The sequence below is a fragment of the Bos taurus genome, chromosome 11 (assembly GCF_002263795.3).
Source record: "Bos taurus isolate L1 Dominette 01449 registration number 42190680 breed Hereford chromosome 11, ARS-UCD2.0, whole genome shotgun sequence".
In the NCBI taxonomy this organism is placed as follows: Eukaryota; Metazoa; Chordata; class Mammalia; order Artiodactyla; family Bovidae; genus Bos; species Bos taurus.
In genome coordinates, this window is record NC_037338.1 from 104,317,458 (window position 1) to 104,331,934 (window position 14,477).

Below are 14,477 nucleotides of genomic sequence, written 5' to 3' on the forward strand. Positions count from 1 at the left end.
CAGCCCAGATGGACGGGCAGGTGCCTCCAGCGTAATGGGACTCGAAGGGGGTTGAGGTGGGCATGGACCAGGGGGGACCCCTCCCTCGTTAGCCTCCTGCTGGGGAAGGCCTCCTGGAGGCGGGATGGAGTGGGGCACACGTCCCTGAGAACCTCCCAGCAAACGGAGGGGACCAGGGAGCCTGGGACGCTGAGTGTGCCCGGTGCCCCCAGCCCAGTGCTGTGAGTGCCCGCCGGGTACAGACACAGGCCAGGCAGTGGCCGAGAGGGAGGGAATGAGGTGATGATGGGAGTGCAGGGATAGGTCCCGGAAAGCAGGGTGTCCCTGGGATTCATCTCCCCGTGTGTCACCACTGGGAGATGAATCCCACCCCTCCCCAATCCCCAACCCCAGCCCCGGGCTCCCAGGGGCAGGCTGGGTGGCAGTCCTCTGAGTCAGAGCCAGCCCCGCGCACGGCCAGGAGGAGCCAGCAGGCCGCCCAGTCCCCCAGCGCCTGCCCTGGGAGGAAGCGCCCGCGAGTAAACCCAGCCTCCTGGTCCAGCCCCGCGGCCCGCCTGCCGGCACTCCAGGATTCCTGCAGATCATCGCAGGCAGCATGGCTCCCTCTGCACAGGGGAGAGGCGTGCGGGGGACCCTCACTTCTGCGCTCTTCTTCCTGAGCTGCTGGGCACTCCCTGATCCCCGGCAGGTGGGTGGGCCCATGAGGCCGCGGTGCTGGGGAACCTGGGAGCTGGGAATCCAGACTCTTCTGGGGCTCAGGGCTGGGTTCCCTGGGGGGCGAGGGGGCGCCCAACAGCGTTTGGGCAGAGGGGGAGGAAGTCTGAACTCAGGGTTCAGGGGAAAAGTGGGCTCCCTGGAGATGGAGTTGGCCTCAGTGCTGCACACCCGATGGTGAGGGCAGACGCCGTCCCCCCACCCCGCTCCGTCCAGGGCCCCTCTCTCGCCCCTCGGCCTGCTCCGCGACCCCCCTCCCCCACCCCGTGTCTCCTCACTCCTCAGCGCTGTCTCTCTGTCTCACAGCAGTTTCTGCAGGTCCTGGAGCCAGCGGACGTGACCTCTTACTTTGGCCCTGATGCTGCCTTTGAAGGTACACGTCCTGGCGGGCCCCCTTGCAAGGGGGGTTTCTCAGAGCCCACGGGGGTCCGGGGAGGCAGGGGTGTCTCACCATTGAGTCAGGGGGCCCGGCTTTTTGGAGGCTCTGCTGGGAGGAGGTCAGAGGTGCCGCTGTCGCTCTTAATTAATTCTGGTCCTCTCTGCCAAGTTGATAAAGACTGGCCCGGGTGTTCCAGGCGAGCTGGGGTTCTGACCCTGGGAGCCTCCTCGGTATCTCGCTCAAGGCAATGGTCACTCATTAGCTGGTCTCTCCCGGCCCGGCGCCTCGCCTGGGCCGACCAGCTCAGGAAGTCTTGTGGATTTCTGGCCAGGATGTAAACATTTATGTTTTCTGTGAGAAGCAAGACGGGCACTGGGTCGCGCTCCGGCCAGAGCCTCTTCCCGCTGTTCCTGGGCCACCTCTGGGGGCCTCTCTGTGGTGCCAGCCCCCTTTCTGACAAGGACCACTGGGGACTTTGATCCAGAGCTGGTAGGGGCCAGGGGCAGGGCAAGCAGAGAGTGAGGGGTGTCCCACTCATGACTGCTCTGGGGTCGGGGTCAGGTGCATGGGGCCGGGCTTGTGGGCCAGCGGGGACCCCCGAGAGGACCCGGAGGGCTGAGCAGGGGTGAGCACGGGGCCTCCTGTCTCCCGTGGTGCCCCCGTTCGATGTGGCCCCCCTGGCCTGCGCCTGTGAGGACAAGGACGAGGCCGGGCCATGCAGGGCCCCACGCTGCTCCCTGGCAGCCCTGGGCTGGCTCCTCTCCTTCCGCTTCCAGCCTGAGCTGGGCCTGCTGGCCGCCTCCTTCGCCAGCGAGCGCGCAGTCAGTGCCTCCCTGCGGCTGCTGAGGGGGCCTCCCCACCCCTGCCTCACAGGAGGCTGGGCCCTGCTGCCCCCGGACACAGCAGCCAGGCTCACCTACTGCTCGGGCCTCATGGTGAGTGGGCGCCCGGGCTGGCTGGGGGGACACCATGGGGCAGATGTGTCCCCCAGCCCCCAGATGCGAGAGCAAGACCGCTTGGATCTTTGCCAGACTCTGACCCAGTGAGGGCCTGCTCCTTGGAGGCTCAGAGGAGCCGCTGAGTTCCCTAGGACCACCCAGCTAGCAGGGGCAGAGCTGAGTGCAGGCCCGGGGCGTGGGGATGGGAAGAGGGTGGGCTTTGCAGTCAGAGCTGAGCTCGGGCTCAGCTGCACCCCTTCGTCCAGCTGACCCAGGGCCGGCCCCTCGGCTGACCTGTGCTGTCCCTGAGGCGTGGTGAAGGCAGCCCCGGCCTCCTGAGGGCTGTGGGGACTGGCGTCACGTGTCGTCACGCGGTGTCACCCAGTGAGCAGAGCCATTTATGTCATTACAACCCCCCGCCCCCCGCCCCCTGCCGCCAGGTTCCCGGGTTGGGTGGTCCAGCCCGGGCTGAGACAGGGCACTCGCGGTCCACCTGGTGACAGGCAGCACTGTCCATTAGCGCAGGCCGAGCGCGGCCCTTGAGAACCCCTCCATCCTTGTCTGTGGTCTTCACCAGGCCCTGCAATCTGGGGGCTGAAGCCTGAGCACGTGATGGGGAACGGGAAGCCAGCCGTGGGAGCTGGCGGCAGGTGGCAGTCAGTGGGTGCAGCCCCAGAGGGCATGGGTCCCTTGCTGTCTCCCACAGATGGGCTCTTGGGCCTTGGACTCGGGGAGGAGCCCTGGGAGAGACCCAGGGCCCGTCCATGCCTGGTGCTGTGACGGCCCACTGAAGCCCTTCCCTGCACAGGGGGAAGGGCTGGTAGACCAGATGGCTCTCTGTCCTCCAGGAGGGCGACATCTTGGTGGGTGCAGACAGGTTCTACATCCAGCCATTGAAGAGGCAGCACCGGGCACTGGTGCATCCCTGGGGGGTGCACAGCCCCACCTGACCCACAGGCCCACCCCTGGGGCCCCCACTGTTCCAGGTACAGCTCCTGGGAGGGGTAGGGGCTGTGGGCAGGGATGGCTCTAGGGGAGGGCCCAGCTCTCCTGATGCCTGGGGCCATGCAGAACAGCCGAGCTCCTCGAGCCGCCTTCGTGAGCATGCAGGGTGTGCCAGCCCACGGGGCAGGCCGGGGGGCACATGGCCACCAGCTGTGCCCTCAGACTGTCTGCTCGGACATGCAGACCTCCCGCCTGTGAACAGCCATTCACTGTCTACAAAGCACGTTCACTGACGTGGGCCTTGGAGCCTTGGGCCCTAGGTCAGAGGTCGCTGAGAGTTCCCATGCAGCAGATGGGAACCCAGGGGCCCAAAGATGAGCCATGCCCGCTGCAAGCCTGCGCAAGGACTCCTGGGCACAGCCAGGGTGGGAGTCGGCCCTGTCGCCCGCAGGCCTGCTCATGCCTTCCCCAGGCTGCGTCTGCTGCAAGCACGGTGGGGCCCTGGGCTTTTCTTACCATCCTGGGGCGACGTCGTTCTCCAGTGTGCCCACAGTGGGGCTTTGGGGTAGCCAGAGGATGTAAACTCCACACAGTAGCTGACTTCTGGGCCTTGCACTGCCCTGCATGCCTAGCCAGCCCAGAGGGTGGAATGAAGTATCTCCACCTGAGACAGCCATCCTCCCAAGACCTGGCTACCTCTCTCCTGTGAGCCAGGTGAGCCGTCTGTTCTAAAAGTCATAGCGTGAGTGACATGCGAGAGCTTGGCACCTCCCACTCCCCACCCGAGGAGGGCAGAGATGTCCTACTCAGGTGGTGGCTGTCCGAGGGCTCAAAACCACGGGCGCTGAGAAGCCAGCTCCAGGAGGGCCAGCGTGGAACTGCTCGCTCAACACCGAAAACAAGCTTATAGTTAGGAAAGGAGCAGAGGGGATGAGTAGATTAGGAGTTTGGGATTAACATATGCACACTGCTGCTGCGGCTAAGTTGCTTCAGTCGTGTCCGACTCTGTGTGGCCCCATAGACGGCAGCCCACCAGGCTCCGCCGTCCCTGGGATTCTCCAGGCAAGAACACTGGAGTGGGTTGCCATTTCCTTCTCCAATGCATGAAAGTGAAAAGTGAAAGTGAAGTCGCTCAGTGGTACCGGACTCTTAGTGACCCCATGGACTGCAGCCCACCAGGCTCTGCCGTCCATGGGATTTTCCAGGCAAGAGTACTGGAGTGGGGTGCCATATACACACTACTATATATGAAAAGGAGTCCGTCAGGGCTGTATATTGTCACCCTGCTTATTTAATTTATATGCAGAGTACATCCTTTAGGCTGGAGGAAGCACAAGCTGGAATCAAGATTGCTGGGAGAAATATCAATACCCTCAGATATGCAGATGACACCACCCTTATGGCAGAAAGTGAAAAGGAACTAAAAAGCCTCTTGATGAAAGTGAAAGTGGAGAGTAAAAAAGTTGGCTTAAAGCTCAACATTCAGAAAACTAAGATCATGCCATCTGGTCCCATCACTTTGTGGCAAATAGATGGGGAAAGAGTGGAAGCAGTGTCAGACTTTATTTTTTTGGGCTCCAAAATCACTGCAGATGGTGATTGCAGCCATGAAATTAAAAGACGCTTACTACTTGGAAGGAAAGTTATGACCAACCTAGATAGCATATTGAAAAGCAGAGACATTACTTTGCCAACAAAGGTCCATCTAGTCAAGGCTATGGTTTTTCCAGTGGTCATGTATGGATGTGAGAATTGGACTGTGAAGAAAGCTGAGCACCGAAGAACTGACGTTTTTGAACTGTGGTGTTGGAGAAGACTCTTGAGAGTCCCTTGGACTGCAAGGAGATCCAACCAGTCCATTCTGAAGGAGATCAGTCCTGGGTGTTCTTTGAAGGAATGATGCTAAAGCTGAAACTCCAATACTTTGGCCACCTCGTGTGAAGAGTTGACTCATTGGAAAAGCCTCTGATGCTGGGAGGGATTGGGGGCAGGAGGAGAAGGGGATGACAGAGGATGAGATGGCTGGATGGCATCATTGACTCGATGGACGTGAGTCTGGGTGAACTCTGGCAGTTGGTGATGGACAGGGAGGCTTGGCGTGCTGCGATTCATGGGGTCACAAAGAGTTGGACACGACTGAGCGACTGAACTGAACTGAACTGATCTATGAAATGGTACAGTGGTGAAGAATCTGCCCGTCAGCGCAGGAGATACAAGAGATTTGGGTTCTATGTATTGGTCGGGAAGATCTCCTGGAGGAGGAAATGGCAACTCACTCCAGTATTCTTGCCTGGAAAATCTCATGGACAGAGGAGCCAGGCAGGCTACAGTCTGTGGGGTTGCAAAGAGTCAGACACGACTGAATACACACACACACACACACACACACACACACACAATAGATGAACAAGGTCCTACTTATAGCACAGGGAACTCTACTCAACTGCTAACTTTTTTTATAATAACCTAAAAGGGAAAAGAACCTGAAAAAGAGTGCACATACATGTGTGTGTGTTTATATAAGGGCTTCCAGGTGGCACAGTGGTAAGAAATCCTCCTGCCAAGCAGGACACTCCAGTTCGATCACTGGGTCGGGAAGATCCCCTGGAGAAGGGCATAGCAACCCTCTCCTGTGTTCTTGCCTGGAGAATCCCATGGACAGAGGAGCCTGGCAGGCTACAGTCCATGGGGCTGCAGAGTCAGACATGACTTAACAACTGAACACACACACACACGCACGCGTGTGCACACACACACACACGTATGCACACACGCGTGCACATACACGTATGCACACGTATGCACACACACGCACACACACGCGTAACTGCGTCACCGTGCTGTACATCTGAAACTAACACATTGTAAGTTACTATACATCAGTTAATTAACTAAATAAATGCTTAGCAGATTAATAATTAGAAAAGAACTGGCAAATGGCTCACTCAGTCTCCCTGTGCCAGAGGCAGTTCCCTGCAAGGAAGCTGAGGCTGGGGCCCGCCAACTACCCCCTCCCCACAGTGGATGGCATGGGGGGGCTTCCCACCACCGCGTCTCCAAGCCCACGAGCATAGGGGATGGTGAGGCCTGGCCATGCGGGGCCCTGAGGTCAGCCGACCCGGTGGCCAGAGCCCCGTTTCACCCGCTTTGCAGGACCCCGGCTCTCAGCCCTGCCCGCTCCCTCACCAGGCCGCCCCCTTGCCCCTCGCCTCCGGAGACGGGCCGCCGGGCACGTCCTGCACCTGGAGCTGCTGGTGGCCGTGGGTCCTGACGTCCACCGGACCCACGGTGAGGAGACAGAGCGCTACGTGCTCACCAACCTCAACATGGTGAGAGCGGGCCGGGGCAGCGGGCTCTGTGGGCAGTGCAGACCGGGGGCGGGCTCGGGGGTCTGGGGGCGGCGGCGGTCCTTGGAGGCCACCGCTGGCCCGTCCTTGGGAGCCTGTGGACACAGCTCCCCGTACCCGGGGCTTGCGCACAGCATCAGTGGGCTCGCTTATCTGGTGAGTCGAACTCAGTGTAAGCCTGAGGCTGGGGTCACATTTGAGGCTCAGGGTCCTGGGGTGGGGAGAGATGCGATCTGTTCTTATCCCCCACTCAACTGGGGAGTGCAACCCCCAGCTTCTTGCTCCTGGGTCCCTGTGCTCCGGACCCGCAAGCCTGGCCGCTCCCCCAATGTCCCTTTGACCTGGGGGCCCCTCAGCTCACACTGGCTTGTAGTGGGCTCCCCCATGCTGGGCTCTCTCGGCGCCCTTCTTGCCGGCACCCCCGTGTGGGAGGGGCTCCCCCTTACTTGACTTCTGGGGTAACAGCGGGGGCAGGACGCACAGTTCCAACTGATTATTATCTCAGAGACAAAGACGCAGCACAGACACAGGCGGCCCCAAAGCTGGTGATCGCGCTCCCACTGGAGCCGGGCCACACCAGAGCGCGTTCGCTTGTAAATACACAGAGACACATGTGTCCTAGGCAGCCAGGTAAGTTTCCACAAACCTTGGGAAAGCAATGCCCCTGCTGGCAGCACCAGGGCCTGAGCTGCTCCCCTGGTGAGTGGACCCTGGAGTCGGGGCAGCGTCAGAAGGTGGGGTCCTTGGCATCACCTTGTTCCCAGCGTCAGGTGTGCCCAGCTATCTTGGAGAAAAGGAAGGTCCCAATCCCTGGAGAAGCTGGCTCAAGTCCAGGACAAGCCATCTTGGGTTTCCAGCTCCCAGCCCCCAAGAAGGAAAATATTCCCTCTAAGTCACTTGAAAGCTCTTGTTTCCAAGCTTTGGGGGTGCCTCTACGTCTAATATACTGAAATTTGATCATCAAACCATGCTCCCTCTGGCCATTCAACGTGTTTTATGAGGCCCAGCGATGGTCAGGTAGTACCGCAGACTGGCTCCTTCCCAGGGGGTGCCGGTCGTGGTAACGGCCCGCGTCACGGCCGGGCACCCACTGTGTGCCGGCTGCATTGTTGCTAAGTCTGCCAACAGCCATGGAAGTCTTTCTCTCCCTCTTACAGAGGAGGGAACTGGGGCCCTGAGGTTAGTTAACAGGATCCTGAGGACACAGGTAGGTAGGGGGAGAGCCTGGCTCAGACTCAGGTCAGCCGAGGCCAGCGGTGGCCACATCCTCTGCCAGACACCACGTCTCTAGAGGACAAGCTCACGTGAACAACCGCTGTGCAAAGTGACAGCCTTGCTGGCATCTTGGCAGATGCACTGGAAGAGCGGGAGCTGGGTGCAGGAGTGCTCAGTTGCTCAGTTGTGCCCAACTCTTTGCAACCCCATGGACTGTAGCCCACTAGGCTCCTCTGCCCATGGAATTTTCCTGGCAAGCATACTGGAGTGGGTTGCCCTTTCCTCCTCCAGGGGATCTTCTCCACTCAGGGATCAAACCTGCGTCTCTTGTGTCTCCTGCGTTGGCAAGTGGATTCTTTACCACTAGTACCACATGGGAAGCCCGGGAACCTGGAGGGGAGCCTTCTCATTGGGGTGCCCAGGGAGGAGACACAGGGCAGGGGGAGGAGGTCCTCAGCTGCCTCGTGGAGATGAGCAGACATAAGAGAGGTATTGGACGGAGATGAGAATGGACAGGGTGGCTCCAGGCAGAGAGGAGTGAAAGTGAAGTCGCTCAGTTGTTCCAACTCTTTGCAACCCCATGGACTATAACCTGCCAGGCGCCTCTGGCCATGGGATTTTCCAGGCAAGAATACTGGAGTGGGTAGCCATTTCCTTCTTCAGGAGATCTTCCCAACCCCAGGAGCGACCTGGGTCTCTTATTGCAGGCAGACTCTTTACCATCTCAGCCACCAGGGAAGCCCGTGTTTGAAAGGAACATTCTAGATGGATGGCAGTTATTTGCATCCTGGTGTTTCAAGGGTTCTCTGTGTTGGCTGGCCTTCCTGAGCCGTGAGCAAAGCGAGGGCCGGAGGACCGACTGTCTCTATGGCTGGCTTCCAGCTGGAGGACTAGCACCTCAGGTTCCCCCCAGGCTGATGGAGCATCCTCTCCAGGCACCCCGCCCCCACCCCTGGATCCCTGACGTCAGCCGCGGCCGCCCTCATGTGTCACCTCTCCTGCCCGCCCTTCCACAGGGGTCAGAGCTGCTGAGGGACCCATCCCTGGGGGCTCAGTTCCGAGTTCACCTGGTGAAGATGGTCATCCTGACCCAGCCTGAGGTAGGTGCTGAGCCGGGAGCCCAGTCCCTGGTAAACCTGTTTCTGCAGTCTTTAACCTCTGTCCATAAGATCTGCTGGAGAAGGGATAGGCTACCCACTCCAGTATTCTTGGGCTTCCCTGGTGGCTCAGCTGGTAAAGAATCTGCCTGCAATGCAGGAGACCTGGGTTCGATCCCTGGGTCGGGAAGATTCCCCCGGAGAAGGGAAAGGCCACTCACTCCAGTATTCTGGCCTGGAGAATCCCATGGACTGTATTGTCCATGGGGTCGCAGAGAGTCGGACACCGCCGAGCGACTTGCACTTCACTTCTCCAGCGGGTGCACAGCAGGGGTGATGTCTTCCTGCCCGCCAGCCCTGGCCCCGAGCTCCAGCTCTGCCCTGCTGAGCCCCAGGCCCCTCCTTTGTGCCCTGGGATGGTAGTAGCGTTGTCATGAGGACTGAGGCTGCAGCAGCAGTCAGCACCCGGCTTGGGGTGGAGCCCCTAAAAGTGTGCTCTGTTGCCGGCCTCCCAGGATGCTCCAGAGATCACAGCTAACATCACCGCGTCGCTGCTGAGCGTCTGTGAATGGAGCAGGACAGTGAACCCCGAGGACGACACGGACCCCGGGCATGCTGACCTGGTCCTGTACATCACCAGGTAGCCAAGCCCCCGCAGGCATGCCAACCTGCCCGGGAGCTGCTCCCGTTCTCTGCCAAGGTGGCCGGCTGGCGGGCAGGCACCTCAGCGCCCCCTGGGTGTCTGTTCTCTCTTCCTGAGGTTTGACCTGGAATTGCCCGATGGTAACCGGCAGGTTCGGGGGGTCACCCAGCTGGGGGGCGCCTGCTCCTCCTCCTGGAGCTGCCTTATCACTGAGGATACTGGCTTTGACCTGGGGCTCACCATCGCCCATGAGATTGGGCACAGGTAAGGGGCCCCATGCCCTGGCCCCAAGCTCCAGGCAAGGACACGACCTGGGGAGGGGAGGTCATGGCTGGTGGGGGTATCAGGAAGAGCCAGGTGGGAGGGGCCTCTACTCTTGACCCAGTGGACTTGGGAGGGTGAGGGGCAAGGGCTTGGAAATCTGATACTTCTTTATTACCTAATAATTAAAACATTCCCCCCCCCAAATATAAGCAAAACAAACTTAGGAGTTAAAAAGTGATTATTGTAGGAAATTCATGTAAAGGAAAACAAGGCTGTAAAAATCACCCCAAATCCCACCACTTGGAGAAAACATCCATCTTTTCTTTACACACGCACACACATCATTTTCATCCACAAAATTGGGATTATGCTGTACGTTGGTTAACTGCCTTTAAAAAAATTTTTTCCACGTAACCATTTTTTTAATTAATTATCTTCGGCTGCACTGGGTCTTCATGGCTACTCTCGGGCTTTCTCTAGTTTCTACGAGTGGGGGCTCTGCTCTGGGAGTGGCGTGTGGGCTTCTCGCTTTGGCGGCTTCTTGCTGCCGAGCGCCCACTCCGGGGGTCCTGGGCTTCAGTAGCTGTGGTGCACGGGCTTAGTTGCTCCGAGGCGCGGGGGATCTTCCTGGACCAGGGGCTGAACCTTTGCCCCATGTACCAGCAGGCGGATTTCTAGTCGCTGGACCACCAGGGCAGCCAAGTTAACCTTTTTATATAAGAATATATCCCAAACGTTTCTCTCAAATGTTCTTTTACAACATATGTTGATTTTTTTTTTTTTTTTGGTATGCACGTATTTTACTCAATCCATTCCCCAGTGTTAGACTTAGGTTATTTTCAGACTTTTCCTCGTATGACTGTTACACGCTCTTTGGGCAACTCTGTGCTCCTCTGTCAGAGAAGGCAATGGCACCCCACTCCAGTACTCTTGCCTGGAGAATCCCATGGACGGAGGAGCCTGGTGGGCTGCAGTCCATGGGGGTCGCTAAGACTCGGACACAACGAAGCGACTTCACTCTCACTTTTCACTGTCACGCATTGGAGAAGGCAGTGGCAACCCACCCCAGTGTTCTTGCCTGGAGAGTCCCAGGGACGGGGAAGCCTGGTGGGCGCCGTCTGTGGGGCCGCACAGGGTCAGACATGACTGAGCGACTTCACTCTCACTTTTCACTTTCACGCACTGGAGAAGGCAATGGCAGCCCACTCCAGTGTTCTTGCCTGGAGAGTCCCAGGGACGGGGGAGCCTGGCGGGCTGCTGTCTGTGGGGCCGCACAGAGTTGGACATGACTGAAGGGGAGCCTGGGGGCCGCCGTGCGCGGGGTCGCTGAGTCAGACACGACTGAGCGACGCAGCAGCAGCAGCGCGCTCCTCTGTGTTGTCTACCAAGAGTGGGGGGCGTCTTGCTTTTTTGATTTTTAGTCTTTTCATTATGAAAGCAAATACCTGCTTCCTATGAAAATTCAAATAGTACCGGAGACTCCTAAAGTGGAAAGTGAGTGCCTAACTTCCTCACCCACCAGCCCCCAGCTCCCACATGCTGCCTGTTAGCCTCCTGCCAGAGTGGAGGAGTTCCCATCCCCGCCCCCCCCAGGACAAGGCTGGGCTCCTACCCACAGCCACCACTTTTACCCCAGTTCTCTGCATCTCTGCCTGACTTCTCCCCCAGCCCAGCCATCACAATTCCTCCATCTATCTTTTTTGTAAAAAATATTTATTTATTCATTTATTTAGTTGCATGGGCTCTTAGGTGCCCCCCACCCCCCACCATGTGTAACCTCAGTTCCCCTGTGCTGGGACCAACCCTCCACTGCATTGGAAAATGAATAATTCTCAACCACTGGACTGCCAGGGCAGTCCCTCCTCCATCTATCTTGTTGGGAGAAACAAACAGGAATTGAAAACCGTTGCCTTCCATTGGGAGCAGAAACCCTGGCCAGAGGCCCACCTTTCCACTTCTCCAGAATGCAGTGTTTTTCCTGTGTTCACCCCACCGATGCACCCCAGGTCAAGAAGGCAAACAGCACCAGGGCCTCAACGGCCCTCCCTGGAGCGCCGTCCTCCCAGATTTCAAACCCCGTGAAGAGTGTGGCCGGCACGTTTCTAAAGCCTTTAGATGTGTATCGGCTAAAAGAGGCCAGAGCCACCTGGGCGACGAGCGCTGGGCCGAGGGAGTCGAGGGTGGGTGGGTTACTCAGGGTCAACGCCGCCCTCAGAGCCGCCTCCTCCGCAGCTTCGGCCTGGAGCACGATGGCGTGCCGGGCAGCGGCTGCGGGCCCAGCGGCCACGTGATGGCCTCGGACGGCGCGGCGCCCGCCCTCGCCCTCGGGGGCCCGGCGTGGTCCCCCTGCAGCCGCCGGCAGCTGCTGAGTCTGCTCAGGTAGCCGCGCCCCCGCCCCGCCCCTCCCTACGCCCGCATCTGGCTCCGCGCGCCCCGCTCCTCCGCCCCGGCCCAGCCCTCCAGCGGCCCTCCGCTCGGTGTCCGCTCCCGTCGCGGCCCCAGTCCACCTCTCCTTGGGCTCGCGGCCCGTCTCGGGGGGCACCCCTCCATCTCGGCCTTCCTCGCCCTCACCTCCGGTGCCCACCCGCCCATCCCGCCCCCTCCCGGGGTCCCCCACCCGGGGTCCACCCCCGGCCTGAACCGCGGCCTTGTCGCAGCGCAGGACGGGCGCGCTGCTTGTGGGACCCTCCGGGGCCGCTGTCCGGGCCCGCGGGGCAGCCTCCCGAGGTGCAGCCCGGCCTCTACTACGGCGCAGACGAGCAGTGCCGCGTCGCCTTCGGCCCCACGGCGGTCGCCTGCACCTTCCGCGGGGAGCACCTGGTGAGTCCGGCCGTGGGGGACGCGCCCCGCCACCCGCCCCTCCGCACCAGGGCCTCCCTCTGCCCGCTCATGCCCCCACCGCCCTTCTCCGCCCTCCTGCCCACTGGCCCAGACCCTCAGATGCCTCTGGAAATTCTCAATTTCTGAACAAGGGCCCTCAGGTTTTCCTTCTGAGGAAGCCCCACAAATTATGTAGAGCTGCCTCTGATAGAGCCCCTGAGCCCATGGACCTTGATCCTGCACAGGTGGTTACCAACAGCTTCCAACCCTATGGGAGCTGGAGGGCTTCCTGGAGGAAGTGACCTCCAAGCCCAAAGTGCAGTGGGAGGGGAGCTGGCGGGGGGCAGGTACCCTAAAGACAGACTTCCTCCCTGGGCTGCAGAGGACTTGCAGGCACTTTTGCCTCTGTGAGCCCCTTCCTGCTTACAAAATACTTGGAATTACAGCTTAGTGTTTTCATAAAATATGTGATATTACAGGTGTTGTTATAAACACAAGTATATTAATGCTATATATTAGGACATTCTATTTGATCTAAAAGACCATCTTTTTTTTCTTCCAATTTTAAAAGAAATGAAGACACTGTTGTGGGCCCTGGCCACTGTTCCTGTTCCCGATAAAGGGGTCAGCCAGGCCCCACTCTCCACGCTCCACTGTCCGGGGTGCTGGCTGTGTCACTGTCCTGTGGCCTGGGAGGGACAGGTGCAGCTGGGCACTGACCCCACGGTCCCTGGGGGCCCCTCAGCTGGCCATCTGTCCCCCCTCTTAGGACATGTGCCAGGCTCTCTCCTGCCACACAGACCCCCTGGACCCAAGCAGCTGTAGCCGCCTGCTTATTCCTCTCCTGGATGGGACAGAGTGTGGCGTGGGGAAGGTCAGTGGGGAGTCAGCAGGGCATGTGCGTGCATGTGTGTGTGTGTGTGGACACACACGTGCGTACTCACACGTGCTCACCCAGACCTGCACCCTGCAGCCCTCCTCCTGGGGTGGGAGACAGCAGGACCTCAGTAAAAGGGGGCAGAGGGCCCTGGCGCTGTCCTGAGTGTGCTGGTCAGGAGTGGTAGGCAGCCCAGTGCTTGCCCCACCCCCTCTGCAGGTGGCTTTATTCCAGGCTTACGGGACCCTTGCGACTCTGCTGGAGCAGGCGAGGGTCCAGGGTCCCCCTCTTGACCTCCTCACTGCCCCCAGAGAGCACAGTATACTTGGGGATGCCTGCTCCCAGGCCCGGTGTGGTGGCCTGTGGACAGGGGTGTGTTGTCAGCGGCCTCACAGAGGGGCAGGGCTTCTCGTGACCGCTCGGCAGTGGGCCTCTGTGTGCCCTGCCCTGGTCACCTGTCCTGCGGCTCCCCTGCGTGTCCCCTCTGCCTTGTGTGGCCAGAACCCTCCTGCAGTCCCTGCACTTCGGGCAGGTGTCGGCTGTCCTGTCTAGCATTGGTGGGGGTTGCAAGCATGTGTGTGTGTGTGTGTGTGTGTGTGTGTGTGTATGGGGGTTACCTTGTGCGTGCGGGCATGCCCTGGGTATGGGTGCCTGTGGGTGTGGGGGGCCCTGGGTGTAGGGCACCTGTGGGTGTAGGATGCTCTGGGTGTGGGGTACGTGTGAGTGTGGGTGCCTGTGGCTGTGGGGGGCCCTGGGTGCAGAACACGGTCCCATCCGTCTCTTGCAGTGGTGCTCCAAGGGTCACTGCCGCTCGCTGGCGGAGCTGGCCCCCGTGGGGGTGGTGCACGGGCACTGGTCTGGCTGGGGGCCCGCCAGTCCTTGCTCCCGCTCCTGCGGAGGCGGCGTGATTACCAGGAGACGGCGGTGCAACAACCCCAGGTACTGCGTGGAGGTGGCCGCTCCGTGCTCCCTGGCTCAGGGCCCTGGGTCCCCTCTCACCCCGTCGTCTTGTGGGCATTTTCAGACCTGCCTTTGGGGGGCGCACGTGCGTAGGTTCGGACCTGCAGGCCGAGATGTGCAACACCCAGGTATGCCTGCTTCCCTGGGCAGGGGAGGGGCTGTGGTCAGAGGTGGCATTGGCCTGGAGGAGCCCAAGGGTCAGGACGGCTGTGATCTGTGGTTCGCACGGGGCACTTTCAAGAGCAAAAGTGGTTTTATTGATACCTTCCCCTTATAGC

General features: G+C 59.9%; 1 protein-coding gene across 1 annotated transcript in view; it reads left to right on the forward strand.

Moving 5' to 3' along the window:
- Positions 1-583: 583 nt before the first annotated feature.
- The window catches only part of ADAMTS13 (ADAM metallopeptidase with thrombospondin type 1 motif 13), a 33,543-nt gene continuing 19,649 nt past the window's right edge, over positions 584-14,477 (forward strand). Inside the window, exons 1-11 of the mRNA XM_024999654.2 lie at positions 584-688; positions 1,021-1,087; positions 6,130-6,305; positions 8,555-8,638; positions 9,151-9,275; positions 9,396-9,542; positions 11,775-11,921; positions 12,200-12,362; positions 13,132-13,236; positions 14,027-14,178; positions 14,264-14,327. Coding sequence (XP_024855422.1) covers positions 596-688; positions 1,021-1,087; positions 6,130-6,305; positions 8,555-8,638; positions 9,151-9,275; positions 9,396-9,542; positions 11,775-11,921; positions 12,200-12,362; positions 13,132-13,236; positions 14,027-14,178; positions 14,264-14,327 — 1,323 coding nt within the window. The 5' untranslated portion in view covers positions 584-595. The remainder of the gene's footprint in view (positions 689-1,020; positions 1,088-6,129; positions 6,306-8,554; positions 8,639-9,150; positions 9,276-9,395; positions 9,543-11,774; positions 11,922-12,199; positions 12,363-13,131; positions 13,237-14,026; positions 14,179-14,263; positions 14,328-14,477) is intronic.